Source organism: Orbicella franksi, chromosome 1 (genome assembly GCF_964199315.1).
Source record: "Orbicella franksi chromosome 1, jaOrbFran1.1, whole genome shotgun sequence".
Classification (NCBI taxonomy): Eukaryota; Metazoa; Cnidaria; class Anthozoa; order Scleractinia; family Merulinidae; genus Orbicella; species Orbicella franksi.
The window spans coordinates 37,443,393-37,460,978 of NC_138145.1; the positions used below are offsets into that span (position 1 = coordinate 37,443,393).

General features: G+C 38.4%; 2 protein-coding genes across 2 annotated transcripts in view; one reads left to right on the forward strand and one right to left on the reverse strand.

Annotated features, from left to right (window-relative positions):
* LOC145461481 (uncharacterized) overlaps positions 1-17,586 on the forward strand; it is a 479,224-nt gene that overhangs the window by 107,850 nt on the left and 353,788 nt on the right.
* Positions 10,587-11,606, reverse strand: LOC145464210 (adenosine receptor A3-like). The gene has a single exon (XM_081448027.1). The coding sequence runs from the start codon at positions 11,604-11,606 to the stop codon at positions 10,587-10,589; it is 1,020 nt and encodes a 339-aa protein (XP_081304153.1).

Below are 17,586 nucleotides of genomic sequence, written 5' to 3' on the forward strand. Positions count from 1 at the left end.
TTATGGACAGGGACTCTTAAGACCAATCATCGTGGACTAATCTTTCACATGACATGTCTCAGTTGACTTTACACTGACGCAACTTGTCAAGGCTTTATAGACACCCATGTGCAACTTAATACGTCTGCGAGCGTGTTATGGCTGCAATGTTTACCGGCTTCAACACGGACATGAGGTTGACACTACGGTCTTTCTGGAAAAAGAAAACGACACAGGGACTTCAAGATAGGTCCTCAATTCGTGCATGTTGGACTTGATAGAAATATTATTGATCACTTTACCGTTTCTTGAATTAAAAAAAACTCGAACGTTTTGAAAGAAACTGATAAGCGCTCGTATACAACTGCAAATGTCAAACTGACAATTAATTCAGTCCGTTCGAATTGTCTAAAGCGTGAAGTTTAATACTCAGACCAGAAATAATTGGAATCGTTTTTCGAAATTCTACTAAAAGAATCAGATATTCGCTCTCGATTTCTATGGGGCGATAGTTGATTCGGCCTTCGGTCTCATCAACTTTCACCTCATAGAAATCTCGAGCTCATAATCTAATTGTTAAGTAGTAAAGCAGATTAAAGAGTGCGTTCGAGTTTTGGTAGGTTTGGTATGTTAAAAAAGCAAAATTTTAGGAACAGCATTTTGTGCCTGAGCTGTTAGGTAGGCCTGAAATTGGCCTCCCTCTAGTAGTGGCGAAAACAAATGAATTGATCGCAAAGAACGTGCATACGATAGGGTTTGTTCTCGTTTATACAAGTGTTGTGTATTAGTTACGACCGGTCAATAAAAAAAGGACTGCAGTCGGTAGGCCACATTTAGTCCGCACTCCGTGTTTTATACCTGAGTCCGTGTTTTATGCCCATTTCGCAATGCTTAGTCCGCGTTTTATACCTAACTCTGTGTCTTATACCCAAACCCGTAGTCCGCAGTCCGCAATCTGCAGTCCGTAGTCTATGTTTTATTCTGACCGCGTAAATCGACACAAACGATGCCTGTTCCTTCGGTATGCGAGACAACCTGCTTTTACTACCAAAACTAGGACAATTATATTATGTTTACAAATACGACTTTGAATCGCCTTGGCATTGGGGGAACAGCTACAGGGCATTTTCACTTCCGTAACAATGAAACGGAGGACATGTTGGTGTACCAAAGCAATCCTGTGGGAGTTGAACTCTTTTCCTATGAACACACTTTCGATGGGTTATGTTACATATTTTGCGCACAGAAATATAGGCCAGCGAAGTGAAACTACACATTTTCTCCTTTGGTTTATTCAGCAGAAAGCAGCGTTGGTTTTGGTCGAAGAGAAGAGGGTACACAACACGCAGCCAAACTCAAGCTTTCTGTTCGTACGAAAAGTCGTACACATTTCATGAAGACATGTCTGCAAGGTTTTCAAATGCCATTAACACTGACTTCAAACTTTAAACAACTTATCCGCTACAGTCTTCAATAAGCTGTCTGGACACTCGAAAGTCCGCAATATTGTACAACACTCCACAGAAAGCATATGGACAAACATGGAGATGACGTCATTCGCCCCTAAAGAATTTTTCTGAGCTGCCAAATTGGTGTCCATGTAAAGATTAGCCTCTTCCAGGCGTTCAGTTAGTTGGGGCTCGGCGCAGAAAACAGCGCGCGAAAAAATATAAAAAGCTTCATCTCACCGCACTTGTTTTTTTTATTTTCGCGCGCTGAATTTCGCGGTGCGCCCCAACTAACTGAACGCCTGGAAGAGGCTATAGAAAGATACATACACAAAATTTCGAATTTTTCCGCATTACCCGATTAGAACTGCGTTCTCTCGAACGCAATTATTGCTAAATGAAAGTGTAAAGCCTTTTTTAAATTATGAAAGCCAAACTTACTGTCATAAAGTAAACGGTGAACAGAATGGACAATACTTTATCAGGAGTTATTGTACGCCATTTCTGTTCTACAAGTATGGATAAAGGATTAAGTAAAGCAATAACCCACTAGCCTTAAATCCTTCAAGAATGCTGTCAGAGAATAATAGTGGTCGTGGTGACCTCTGCCTGTCATGATACACTCAATATCGTAGATTGTTCCCATATTTTTATTTTTATATGTAAATATCACGTACTGTTATCTATAACTACAGGGTTGTTTTATTACAAACAAATAGTTAGTGTAGGCATTTCTTTTATTTCCTATTTAGATTGATTACCTGATTTTTCTTCTCATTTTCTAGTCTATAATAATGTTTTCCACGCAAAAACAGTTTAAAAGGGTAGGTCGAACAGGACGTATTCTTTCCGCCCACTCTTAGAAGTTTGGACATTAGACCTGCAGCTTTATTTACGTTGTAGATGCGTATGCTAATATCCTAAGAGACTGTATCAACGTCGACATTAAGGTAGACATTCAACTACGGCATTGCGTGTCACTGATGCATCATTGTTGAATTAGTCCGGCACGATGATTGGCCTTGAAAGAGCGAAAAACGCAAGTGAACAGCTGTTTTCTTATCCCTATGTAGTATTGAAACTCCAAACGTTTCCGTTGTGGACATTTGCCGATGATCGGCCTCCATACAGGCCAAAAAGAACAAACAGAATACTCCGAGCTGTCGCCTTTCAGGCTACTCAATAGGGGACCTTAGACCCTCACTAGTAAAGCCACAGGTCTTTTTCTAGATGGAAACGTTTTCATCGTTCATCTAAAACGCCAAAAATAAGCCGCACATCGGCAGCTAACAGGAGCCCGGAGAATGCGACTAGTTCATCAATGCTTGATCCTTCCAAAGCAGAAGGCATTGCATGGTGTAGCGCGTTTATTTTGATATCCATCTTCAGTGTCGCAGGAAACTTGCTCACCATTGTTCTCTTTGTACTGAACAAGAATCTTCGTAAGAAAAGTTTATTTCTCGTCATCAATATGGCGTTTGCTGACCTTATGTTAGGAGCGTTTTCTCTACCAGGCTACATTTTCGTTATCGGTAATGATTATCAACTATGGACAGAAGCTAGTACAGAGTTTCTAACTGTCAACAGAATCATCGACACCGTTTTCTCACAGGTGGCGCTTATTTCTGCGGTTTTCATCTCCGCCTAGAGATTTTACGCTATATATTGGCCGTTAAAGCACCGAACACTAACTGTGCAAAAATACCGCATTGTTCTTAGTATGGTATGGGCACTAGCCGTCCTTATCTCCGCAGTGTTCAACGCGTTATTCAATTTAATTTCGTTCAAACATTCCGTGTTTGTTTGGACACCATACACTTTAATTCTAGTACTTGTCATATGCGGTTGTCATATCGGCATTTGGAGAAAGTTTCGACATGGAAGGGTTGCTTCGCAACAGGAAAGCAAAGCCTTCCAAAACAAACGCTTAACAAAGACGTTGATGTTTGTATCTACTCTTGCTTTGCTGTCATGGACACCGTTAATTGTTTTGAGCTGTTTACACGCGTTAACTATCTCGATACCTTTGAGATATTTTACTATCGCCAACATTCAAAATTTTTCGAACTCTTTTGTAAATCCAATTGTGTATGCATTTAAAATTCCTGAGTTTAAACAAGCCTTTCTTTCGTGCTGTTTTGCAAGGCAAGCAGCAGTTAACATCGGAGACATTAAAAGAAGAAATAAGATGGCTCCCACTTCGACTTTGGAGACACAGCTAAGAACATTGCGAACAGATCCTAGTCACCTTCAATTGTCGTTTGAACAGGAAGAGATGGACACCAAACTGTAGCATTTACATTGAAGGATATAAATTGAATTGTACAACTAGACCATTGTTCATAAATCGGATTCTGATTCTCGATGCCGCTGTTATTTGATCTTTTAAAAGAACATCACCTGACGACGCTATCGTCTCTTTAAATTCTTTTATATAACAAAGAAACGAAAAAAAAATTCAATCAGGTCATCTATGCGTCTATCCTCTAATAGACCATAGATAAAAGTAATCAAAATGCATGAATAATTTTCTAAATTCAGCATTATAAATCAAATGATGAGGATTTTTTGTGGTTGAATGAAAAATCGGAAGAGCGTGATATCGCCGAAGTGTTCCAGTAAAGCTAAACGATGCGTGGCTTAATTCTCGGTTTATTCCAGGTGGTTGATATCAAACCGCATTTCCAGAGTGTTTCTCTTTTAAAAGGCATTCATCTGACACAAACCTGCATAGAACATAGTAAACGAGCTGTAATATGAACTCTAATCCCACAGCCATAAGATAACAAAAACGCAGTTAAGACTTTGGTCCGCCACGGAAAATGTAGGGCATTCTTAACAAAACCTTTTTAAGTTTCTCTTTCAGCGTATAGAACCGAAATGTAATTAGTTTCACGTTAGAAGCTTACAAATGGTGCGTAAAACATCTAATCTTAATGTCAGTAATAACATATCTTTTAAACATCACGCGACATAATGAATGTCATTTTGCGTATTAGAAAAAGCAGGTGGCTGCTAAGCAATTTTCTCAAATTCCTTTTAGCTTAGGATTACCTCTTACCTCCAATTAAACTAAAAGCGTACTACAGAATATTTGTTTTAGGTGTCGAGTTATAGTTTTACTGTTTTTGGAAATCACCCATTATTCAAGCTACTGTTTTTTGTTTTGTTTTTTTTTTTCTGGAAAGAAAAAAGTCTCTGTTGCGAAAACTTAGAAAACATGCCAAGAAGGCCTTATTGCCTTGAAACATTTTAGGATTACAGTCAAACGTGCGACCACCTCTCCTCAGCGACCAGTTTTCCAAAATACCAACAGTTTTTAAAAATCACTATATTTAGAACCTCTTGTAAGCGACCACCTCTCGTTAGCGACCGCGACCACTTTTAGAGCTAATAGTTTGAAATTATCTTTTGTTTTGGACCTTCCGTAAGCGACAGCTTGACAGATAATAGAGCAGAAATTGGATAATAAGTTGTTGTAACATTAGCGCAATACTGGGTAGTACAAGAGACGGATATTTCTCAATGATAAGTACAGTATTTTTTTCTCGAAATTGACTTTTGAAAAACATTTAAAACATGGGGTAAGTTTCTGCAGTTACCATATGTTAATGAGGCCAAATTTTCGCCCAATATTCCCTCGTAAGCTACTCCCTCCCGTAAGCGCTTACGGGAGGTTCGACCGTATGTTAAATGGTAGGTTTTTATCATATGACCCGTACAGCTCCGTACGCTATTTCTTTGCAAAACCATAACGAAAGGTCCCGTGTCAGGGCCGTACTCGTCGAAGTAAGAGGGTCTGAAAAACTCATACGCCCTAGTAGAACACGTACGCCCCGCAAAATCGATGCTGTCCTGGAGAACTGTCCGACGCAGAACTACGGAGGTTTTCAGTTGCCACGTTACTTGGAGAGAAGAAGGAAAGTCAAAACTCCTCACAATTGAAGAAGCCACAAAATGGTCATATGATAAAATGCTTATTGACGGAGTGGAAGGGCCGGATAGGGAGATATTTGGCTCGAGATCAGGACGAGCGGAAGAGAGCAGCGCAGGCGTCAAGGCAAAATTTCCAAGGTATCTGGCCTTGGTAGGCAATAATTATATATTGCATGACAATTACAGTGAGAAACGACAGCAAAGCAAGAATAGATACAAACAGCAAGGTCTTTGTTAAGGGCTTGTTTTATGAAGATCTTCTTGGCTATCGAGTGGCTACAGCTTTCTGTTGAAACGTGTTACGAATGGCGATGTTAGAGCCACGCATGGTGAATATTAGACTCAGGATGTATAGCGTCCAAAGATATGTAGAGTGTTTAGCTGAAATAAAGAGATTCAAAGCAGTGCCGATAGCGGCAAAAACGACACGAAGTGTCCAGATCATAAATATAACAATGTGGTATGCTCGCGTTGACAGTGTTCGGTGTTTTAGTGGCCGATACGTGGCGTAACGTCTTTCGGCAGAAATAAAAGCCGCAGAAATTATCGAGGCAAATGTAAAAAATGGATTAGCGACTATGGAGAAAATATACAAAGATATCCATTCGAATTCAGTCGGCTAAAACAGATAAACAGCCCCGACAATTTAAAGTAAACATCGGGTCAGCAAACGCCATATTGATTACCAGAAACAAACTTCCCTTTCGAAGTCTCCTGTTTACTGCAAAAAGAACAATGGTGACCAAGTTTCCCACAATAATAAAGGCAAGCTCGAAAATAAAACCGGTGCACAATGCCATTCCTTCGGAAGGAACAATTCTGGTTGAACCAGTCGCGTTCTCTGAGAAAGTGTTAGCTGCTGCTGTAATATTAATTTTTTTTTTTTTTTAGTTTTGACAGAACGATTGAAACGCTGAATAAACTTAGCCGATGACTACGTGTAGATGAGACCAGGAAATAGGAGCTATATAATCCACACTTTATACGAGTGAATCGAAGACCAAGTGGCATCAAGGCCAGTTGTTATATAGCTGGCGTTTTTCCTGCTACAGCGCGCCCATTCATTGGCTAGTTCATGGTCACATGACATCTAACAATGAAACTGGTTACTGCCAAATGCCATGAGCGGGCAACAAGAAAAACGATGACGTCAAACAAGAAACAGTTCACTGTTACCCACGAAAAGTTGACCTCTGTTGCACGTGATCAGAGCGTGCAGTTGAAGGTGGCCTGATATTGTCGCTGGAATCTCAACGCGTTTTTCAAAATTTGCTTTTGTTTGGTTTTGCTATACAACAAATCACTTAGTGACTGGTCCCTTGGGGAACAGTGAATTTTGTTTCCCTCGACTTCGTCTCGGGACACATTGAGATTCTCTGGAAACAAAATGCACTGTTCCCCTCAGGACCAGTCATTAAGTGTTAAATGTGTAGCTTTTTCAATTTTTGAAGACCGATCACTGAGGACTAAATGAATAATGTTCCATTAAGACGCTATGCTTTAGGTCTACCATACTTTCAAAGTTGACGCACTTTGTCAAGATGTACGTATACGTGTGTTCAACCTTGACAAAACGGTAAATGTGTTTTTCATTTTTGATTGATAATTGTATTTGAAATGGACCGTGCGATATGAAATAACTTGACATGCCGGGGGAATGAAACTTTGAGGAGGAATAAATTACGAAGATTAAATTTTTATTGGTTTCTAAGTTCAATTGCAGCCGGAGAAATTTAAAGGGTGACCAAGTGGCACATCACGGTCGACTTTGTAGTTTTTTCGCTTTTTCTGGGACAATCATCGTTGATTAATTCAACAATATGTTCCATATGAGATGCAAAATGCTTCAGATTATTGGCTTTCAAACAAAAGTTCCGAGTACGCAACGGTTTCATCAAGAATTGTACCTTTCAAGGCATAAGGCATTGCATTGTGCTCCGTTAGTAGGTTAGAGTTTGTTTTTATTGTCGTAGGAGACTTGCACGCCATAATTCCGTTCGCTCAGACAGGCCGAGACTTTGAAAGGGAAGTTTGTTTCTATTCAGCAATATGGCGTGTTGACTTCATGCTAGGAGTCTCTACAATTTACATTTGCTCGTCGAAAGGCGATGGTTTTCTTTTTTTTCTTTTTCTTTCTTTTTTTTTTAAGATCATGAATTATTTCTTACATATTGACCACGCTAAATTCTGCGGTTTTCATGTCTGGTTAAAAAAAGACTTTTTGCCACGTATTGAAGAATTGGTTCATACTTAGCGTGCAGGGCATATCGAGTTATGGATGCACTTTGGAAGTTTGGAGAGCAAGAGAGAAGTGTAGCTTCTTGAGTGCTCTCCAAACTTCCAAAGTGCATCCATAACTCGATATTCGCAAAGCTAAAAGCATGAGCCAATTCATTTATAACGTAGCGACAACAACTTGAGCACTAAGACATGTTTTATTTTGATTGACTACAAAGTTCTCACAGTGCACGGCGATGCAAAACAAAGGATCCTTTTGACTGGTTAAAAACACGCCACAAAAAGTTGAGCGACGGTTGTGCCAAAACGTTTCTTCTGGTTTCTAAAATTGTTGATGAAAAATTCGCTTCTTCGAACTAATCAAAATGTAGGAAAACAAATTCAAATACTCAATGAAAATATAGACAAACGATGTCAAAATACATGTACTCATGCAAGGTCTAGTCGCAGATCACCCTAGTGTTATATCAGACAATTTTTTCACCAGCGCGCGTTTTGGATCTGAGTTGGCTATAACCATCTCATACCTAACTAGCACGAGTGCTTTTATAATTAGCATTAAACGTAACACACAATCGGACATGTGTAATTCAGTAATAAAAAACTCGTCGATATAGAGGGCATTGGGCCTACGAGAAACCAGACTGAAACCTCTCAAAATTTCTTGAAAACCGCTAAAAAAAAAAGTCACTCAAAACCGGCAAACCGCCGAGCATAATGATCGAATCTACATTTCACAAACTTCAATACAGTTAGCTTGATACAGGAAGAAAGCTGTGTACTTTTCATTTTTTGAGGGATCAAGACATTTTCATTTGAAATCATTGCCCTACTATACCTTTTTAGGTTAGTGTTAATGCCTCTCGCCTGCGAGACTTTTTTTCCTACAAAGGCAATTCAAGGTTATAAATGCCTATCTTCAACAAAACCCTGTTAATTGTTTTGAGCAGGCAAACTAACATTTCCTTCCACTTCGAGGTATAGAGTAAATGATTCTAATCTGCAAATCAAAATTTGTTTTCTAATTCATGTAAAGCAAATGACTGTTTGTCTTCCTAGTCCCCAAGTCAATTATTCCCGGTTTTCCCCGTTATTAGCCGGTCGCGAACCCCCAAATAAAACGTGTTCGCTTTACAGTTAGCTATTGAGAGAGCGAACTGAAGAGGTTTGACGCCCAATCTAGCTAGCCTTCAGCTTTCGGTTGAAGCATCTATATAACAAACCTCATAAACTTGCACGGATCAGTACCGAGGTGAAATAAAGAGGTCCAGGAACAAGACGGACGCTTTGCTTACCTCCAAAATCCGAAAACCAAATGCTGAAACATTAAACGCTAAATTAAGGACGTTCGCGCGAAAATGTTCTACTCGAAAGATTTTCTTCAAACTTCTACTGCGGACAGATCATGAATTACTTGTTTCATAAATGAAGAAACATTGGGGGTCACGGACTTCGTTTCAGAGATAAAGCATGTGGAAAACTAGTCTGATTTTGAAAAATTGGCGCATGTAAATCAGCATGGTCCCCAGGGTTTTTAGCTTAAAACATCAAAGATGAATCAACGGAGACAAAGTTCCCTAGCAATATTTTGTACAAGTGAATCCGTTGCGTTGATAATTCTCACAAAACGTAACACTTTAATAGGCAGTTGAAACTGCCGCACAGATGAACGAAGAGCTAAAAAGAACGAAATTCGATGGTGCATTTTGCAAAAAATTCAAACTTCTAATCGATAGATTTTCTTCATTTTTTCATGTAATAACATGATCGTGCCAATAGACCTTTTTCGACTGGGCGGTTTGTTGCCCCATTTCAGACCATGTGATGATACTCTTGAGAATTCTTCCTTTCAAATTTTCAAATAGTCGCGTGCGTATGAATAAATAATTTTTAGATGGATAAAAGAACAATTCTCTAGAGAATATCACGTGGTCTGTAATGGGACAACAAACTGCCCAAGCGAAAAAGGTCTGTTGTGATACCATCTTATCCAAATGTTACTTTGTTTCTTTGGTACCATATCAGCGAACACTGAACTTCTGCTCGTACTCTAAATATAAAAATCAACCACAAAATTCCCTTAACCAGATAATCCAAAAAAAATAATTTAATTCATCTGTTCAATTCACGATTTGTTCACAGATCACTTTGATATTAGTGAGCGCGCACTCGATGCATGACGCGGCTTGTGAATTTGCGTGCGTGGTAAGGATTTGCAGAAACAATTAGCGCGAACGTCCTTAAAGTGCCTATGAAATGAGATTTTTGCCCACTTGTTTTTTTACCCTAAAATATTGAAGTCTATTTTTTTCTGATTCGTAAATTTCGATTTTGGGCTTCGGACAAGCGCACAATAATTTTTTCCTTGCTTCGAAGTTGGGCAATTCGAATAAAAAATGTGCGACATTCCGCGCGCGGTCAGAATATGCAAATTAAGGACCGTTGACGTCATAATGTGTGTAAAACCTTTTAGCCATCACGACAGCTGAGAGAAACCAGCGAAAGAATGCCGGGAAGGTTTGCTTTATCGGAGGACCTGGTTTGATGAGCTGTAAAAACACCACTTAAACGCAAGGCATTGTCATTCATATGTTTCCGAAAGATGACATCAGAAGGGCACAATGTTTGTTTCCGGCCCAAATTGTCTTACTTACATGTAATTTTGACCAACCGTAAAATGATGTCTAAAATTATTCAGTGGAATAATTATGGGTTAAGAAATCGCACACTAAACATGCCATGCATTATTGTCCTAAACTGGTTGGAAATTTGTTAAATAGTAGTTTATATGTTACATGATCCTGAACCAAGTTAAAATTTTCTTGTAGTTTAGTTGTGGTTAGAGGCGGTGCACAAATGGAGTTAAGAGACAAAATATGCGTGTAAACAAATTTATGTACAACTGGCAATGCTTCACTGATCACGGAACATATGTTTCCCTTTACAATTCAAGAGCATCTAATCTACAACATCAACTCAGAGTTTCTAAACTTTGGTATCCAGAACTTCCAGTTTAAACTTCAGCTGTAGGAGACTGTTGTCTGTTCGTAAAGTCCTGAGCTCTGTCGCCGGAGTCTTCTTACTTCTTCTATTAATATTTACTATGTTTGGCGCCGCTGGTCTCCTTAAATAACACAAAACCAGGGCTTCTCTAAGCTCAGGTATTCTTAATGCGTACACAACTGGATTCGCAAAAGAATTGGAGTAATTTATAACGTTCACCAGGTCATAAAATTTCCACGGTATTTGGACATCATACACAAAAATTAAACCGTTCAAAATAACTAAAGGGATCCAGCACAGCAAAGCAAGAATAGATACAAATAGCAAGGTCTTTGTTAAGCGTTTGTTTTGCGAGTCTCTGTTTTGCTGTTGTGAAGCGATATTTCCGCGTCGAAACTTTCTCCAAATGCCGATGTTACTGCCACATATGATGAATGTTATAATCATGACGTATGGCATCCAATAATGCATAGCACGTTTAAATGAAAACAAGAGATGTGTTGCACTGAAGAGGGCGGCGATAAAGAGAGTCAGTGCCCACACAGTAAAAACAATAATACGGTATGCTCGCATTGACAGTGTTCGGTGCTTAAACGGCCAGTAAATGGCGTAAAATCTCTCGCCAGATACGAAAGCTGCAGAAATTAACGACGCCTGCGAGAAAAAGATATCAACGATCGTGTAGAAAATTGGCAAAGACATCGGCGAAGCCCCTTTCCAAAGTTGAAACCTGCTCCCAACAGTGTAAATGTAGATAGGTAGCGACAGGACTCCTAACATCAGGTCAGCAAACGCCATATTGATGACTAGAAGCAAACTTCTCTTACGAAGTCTCCTGTCTACCGCAAACAGAGCAACGGTGAGCAAGTTTCCTACAACAATAAATACAAATATCAAAATAAATGCGGCGCACAATGCGATGCCCTCTGCCATGGAAGGAACAATTATTGATGAACCAGTGGCGTTCTCTGAGCTATTTGTAGCTGCTTCTGTTCTCATCATATTTTAGTTTCACTGAACGATTGAAACGTCGATTAAACTTTGCCGATAATAACGTATCGTTACTTGATGGGAAAAATAGGAGTTCTGTAAACCGCAATATATGAGAAAGAGGAGCGAGTGACAGATCATGACCAAAGTTGTAGTTTTTTTACCGTTTTAAGACTAATCACCGTGGACTAATCTTTCACATGACATGTCTCAGTTGACTTTACACTGACGCAACTTGTCAAGACTTTATAGACACTCATGTGCAACTTAATACGTCTGCGAGCGTGTTATGACTGCAATGTTTACCGGCTTCAACACGGACATTACGTTGACACTACGGTCTTAATGCGAAAAGAAAACGACACAGGGACTTCAAGATAGGTCCTCAATTCGTGCATGTTGGGCTTGATAGTTATTCCAAATATTATTGATCGCTTGTTAGAATTGTATTATTTGGGTCGCTAATAATGAGCGTAGATTGTAACGCAGCCAGATAAACGTGACAGGAACAAAGAATCAGTAGCAGCAGGGTTCTTTTCTGTAGATGACTTCAAATTGCGCCCATGAAAGTCTTACTTATTTCCCCACTTCATCATTTTAACTTTTTTGCGACAAACGTCATTATGAAAAGCTTAAAACGCTTAAGATCGGTTGTTTTGGTTTTTCGTTCCAAAAATAAAACAAAACAAAAGAGTGACCTTGTTAGTTTGAAAGACGCGAAAGAAAAATATTTTTCAGAATAGTTTTGCAATAACTGCCATAAATCGTGACTAAGTTGCGTCATCCATTGCGATGCTTATGTCATGTTCCTCAAATTTGAGGAGTCAGTGATCAACACAGAAGCATGTACTGTTTTTTTTCCCCTTGCATTTAAGTAAAGGTTTCAAATGATGGTTGGGATGTTTTGCTTCGTTTCATTTCCTTAAAACAGTGAATGAGTAAGCTTGTTATTCATATACTCCATAGTGGTTTCACCGAAAAGTTTGTAAAGAACTGAGGGTGATCTCAAACGCGTGTAAATAGTTCCCTTCAATAAATCTGTATAATTAATTTCCCAAACATTAAACAGGAAGTTGATTGTAAAACAGAATTCACAACATCGACCGATCGATCGATAGAGGTTAATTTTAACTTAACTAATTATAAGGTAATTTGATTGGAACAAAAGTATGGGTTTTGTAGGGAAAGTGAAAATTAACAGCGCTAAAATATTAAAAAAAGATTACAAAATAAAATAATTACAACTTTGAGAACGTTTGTTATGTGAAAGCAAGGTGTAAGTACTGTGTCGTGGGATGCCTTCAATTTTCAAACGTGTCGAGGAAACAGCTAATACCCAAAGCCGAAGGAGTTAACAATGTTTGAGGGCATCAATTGACATGTAGTCACCTTTTTCCTTAATATACGCCAATCATTAAAGATAAACTTAGAAATGACGGACGAATTCCTCTTAAGAAAGGCTTATATTGTAGCTTATATCTTGTATTTGCACTTTTTAAGGCACAGTTATTAACGGGTCACTGAGCCTGCTTGGCTAAACGTCCTAATATATTTTGTTGAACTCGTCCGTATCTTTAACATGTTTATCTCCTTGTTATTTTGTGCTCACTGCAAATAACTATCGGCTAAGTGGAATTTTTGACCCAAGGCGATTGAAAGAAAAAGCGAATTAAGGCGGCAACGCGAATGGACATTTCACGTTTTAAAATTGACTAATCATCGTTGTAATAACTAGTAAATTTAGTGAAAAGCTAATTTTAGGTGACATCAGCTTTTTAAACTGTTTTTGTTACTCGGAATTTGGGTTGCTTACGCTAGTGGCCATAAAATTATAGAATTAGTTATTTCAAAGATTAACAGGCAGCTTATAATTAAAAAGATCGCGAAGCATCGATGGATCGATCGAGGAAATTTATGCTGAGGAAACGTGGAGTAGGAATAAAAGTCTGCTCTACTAGTTACAAAAGAGAAAGCGAAACGATCCTTTATTAAAACAATAGCTTGAGCAGCTCTAAGCTCTGTTGAACACTAATTCCAATTCAGGTCTACATGTACAATGCAAAATTATAATGAGGATACTGCAACCATATTGGAGATCCATTGGAAAGTTTACACGAGAATTCTAAACAAAATTTAAAAGGCGAAAATGTTCAAAATTTAAAAAATTATCCATAAAAAATAGTGAGAAGGTTAATTTTGACAGAAAGCAAGGTATAAGTGCGGCATCGTGACGAGGAAACAGCTCATGCGCGAAACCGTGGGCGTTTACGTAACAACGTTTGACGGCAGCGAGTGGCATATTGTCAACTTTTTCCTTGATGTACGCGAGTTATTAAAGGTTAACCAATCAAAAGTCCGCAGCTATTATGCAGTGTTCTTGCTAGACTGAATTTAAATTTCTTCAAATTCCTAGAAACTATTTGCTTTTAAAACTGACTATGGAATAAATTTTTGCAAAAAAATGCAATGGAAGTCCTCAATCAAAATAGCACTCATTCCTGAGTACTAAATTATCCTGACTTTCGTATCCTTTTGCAAGAATTTAAAATTCACAATGAGCTTGGTCCGAAACAGAATAATCAACAAATTAGTGCTCGGCTACCGTAAAAAACGCTAGTATATTTGTTTAAATTTACGTGGAAATATCACAGAACTGTATTTTGAGACAGGTTCTTACTTAAATTCTGGGGATATTGTGAGTTTTCATCTGCATTTTCGAGTATTTTGCTGTTACGTGATTGTTAAATGTCTCATTTTATTTTAGTTTATCAGCCAATTATTCTTTGAGTTAAAAAGGAAAGAAGAATAGCATAATCAACAGCTGGGTAAGACATTGATAATTTAATAGATGTAGTTGCTCGGTTTGCATGGATTTTGACTTTTTATTGTTTATAGAGTTCTTCAGCAATCTATTGACATTAGGGGTACGTCATAAATATAAATGAATATGAATATTGCATGAATATTGCCTCAATATTTACTTTTTATGGCTCATGGAGTTCTTCAGCAATCCATTGACATTAGGAGTCTTCGACATTTTTCTTTTTCAAAAATATATGTATAAAGTGATTTACATGTGCAGAGCGATTTATAAGCGAAAACAGCAGATATATTCACCAGACCTGCTGTAGCTTTTTAATTTTGCTGCGTTCGTTAATTGTCATCTGTCACAAGCTAATCATCGATATTTAGTCTCTGGCGGCGCACGTAATTAAAAATTGTAATTTAAAAAGGAAATGTTTGCCGTTTTAACTTTACAAAAGAATAAGGAACAGGATCATATTTACTCAATGACGGGGAAAGTAGACTTAGAGATTTGAAGTTGGTTTTACCATGCCACTTGGAGTTAGATTGGCAATTGAGTGCACATTGTTAGCGGCCCAGTGTTAATGAAGTGATAAAGATGCGGCATCTGTTTTCCTTGTTTTCCACAAATTTGAATAATGCCATCAAATAACCATTGGCGCTCTTTTTGTCTTAAATTTCAGTTTCGGTAAAACAAATGGACTTGGAATGAAAATTCAATGTTACACAGTACGCTGAACTTGTTCTTGAACTAGTAATTGTCCTTTTAGCGACCTAGGAACACTCTCTTAGCCTCACTAGCCAAACGAAAAAAAACAAAACAAAATATATAGAATACATTTAGGTCGTGTTCTATTGGGATCAACCGTTTCTGCCTGTTGGGTCTTTTCGTGTTCTATTGGGGGAAGACTGTTTTCTGTTGCTTTGCTTGATCAAGGCTTTTCTAACCGGCCTCAAACCTGGGGGAAACAGTTTAAAAAGCATGATTGTAGCTCGCGTGAGGACTATTGCAAGGAGTTACCGCGTTTCAACCGCAAATGGTTAGAAAAGTACATTATTTTCAATCGAAGGACAAAACTTACTTAGAAAGATGCATGAGATTTTGTAAAAAGTGAAATGGTTTTGGAAGCGGGATGATCAGTACAGTTTAAATGTCCGCACATGACGAGTGTGGACAAAAACATTAAGTTCTCTTTTCACTTAATTTCTTCTGGGAGTTACATCCTTCAACGGTCATAAATTAGTCACCAAACTTGAACTCAGGCCTCTACAAATGTATATTTAAAGAAAACTCAGTACACTTCTTCAAGGAATACGGTTCCTATTACAGATGTAGAAACGGACACACATCTTTTGATAGTTCGTCCTTATTTATCATAATATATCCACAGGTGCTGCTAATTCTCTTTCTTAACTGTATATTTTGATCAACTACAAAATTATGTTCACCTAGTATTAAGGCGAATTAAAAAATCGTTGGCCAAGCCCAAAAATTTTCCAAGGGATCCTTGTTAATTTTGAGGTTTATTTTAATTCGCAGCTATTATCGTAACAAGATATTGCATAAAGATAATTTATTACCTCTTGTTTTTTTGTGCTGTGTTTATAGGGAGTACATTAATGCTGTAGTAGTAAAGTTGAGATCCAAAGTTTCACTTATTCAACCTGTTGTTGAGTTCACTGACGAAACAAAGTATTTTTAAGATTGCATAGATTACCGTAGAATCTAATATTAGCATGATTTATTAACAATGTTCAAAACAATGTTTTGTTATGAAATATTTGAAAGTAAAACATGCAGTATCAACCTAGACGTTCTATTGTCTCGTTTCACTACAGTTTGGCATCGATCACTTCCTGTTCAAACGCCAGTTGTAGTTGACCGGGCTCTATTCTTATTTTCCTGTGTCTTTTAGTTGCTGTAATGATCGGCGCCGCTGACCTTTTAGAGCAGCACAAAACCAGGGCTTCTATGAACTCAGGAATCCTTAACCCGTACAAAACTGGATTCACAAAGGAGCTCGATATATTTAAAACTACCACCAGGTAATACCAAAGGCTAGGTATCTGGACATGATAGACTAAATTTGGATTGATCGAAATTATTAAAGGGAGCCACGACAGCAAAGCAAGAGTAGATACAAACATCAAAGTCTTTGTTAAGCGTTTGCTTTGCGAGGCTCTGCGTGGTTGCTGTGTTGCGACCCCTCCTTGTTGAAACTTTCTCCAAATGCCGATGTTACAACCACATATGATGAATATAACAATCAGGGCGTATACCATCCAAGGATATATAGCGTGTTTGCTTGAAATAAAGAGCTTCAATGCAGGGAAGATGGCGCCAAAAACCAGAGAAAGTACCCAGATCAAACAAATAACAATGCGGTATGCTCGTAATGATAGTCTTCGATACTTGTGTGGCCAATAAGTGGCGTAAAATCTCTCGTAAGATATGAAAGCTACTGAAGTTAAGGAGGCCTGCGAGAAAAAGGTATAAACGATTCGGCGCAAAGTTGTAAAATACATCGGCAATCCGGCAGACCAAAACTGATATTCAAACCCGACAACGTAAACGAACATAGGTGGAACCAAAGTTCCTAGCATCAGGTCAGCAAACGCCATATTGATGACTAGGAACAAACTTCTCTTACGAAGGCTCTTGTCTATTGCAAACAGAACAATGGTGAGCAAGTTTCCTACAACAATAAATACAAATGTCAAAATAAATGCGGCGCACAATGCGATGCCTTCTGCCTTGGAAGGAACAATTCTTGATGAGCCAGTCACGTTCTCTGAGCTATTCGTAGCTGCTTCTGTTCTCATCATATTTTAGTTTCACTGAACGATTGAAACGTCAATTAAACTTTGCCGATAACAACGTATCGTTACTTGATGAGGAAAATAGGAGTTCTGTAAACCGCAATATATGAGAAAGAGGAGCGAGTGACAGATCATGATCAAATTTGTAGTTTTTTGACCGTTTTAAGACCAATCACTGTGGACTAATCTTTCACATGACATGTCTCAGTTGACTTTACACTGACGCAACTTGTCAAGACTTTATAGACACTCATCTGGAACTTAATACTTCTGCGAGCGTGTTATGATCGCAATGTTTGCCGGCTTCGACACGGACATGAGGTTGACACTGCGGTCTTTCTGCAAAAAGAAAACTACACAGGGACTT

Bases quoted from the DNA above. Each gene is read 5' to 3' on its own strand.
- LOC145464210 (XM_081448027.1), bottom strand. From the start codon at position 11,606: ATGATGAGAACAGAAGCAGCTACAAATAGCTCAGAGAACGCCACTGGT.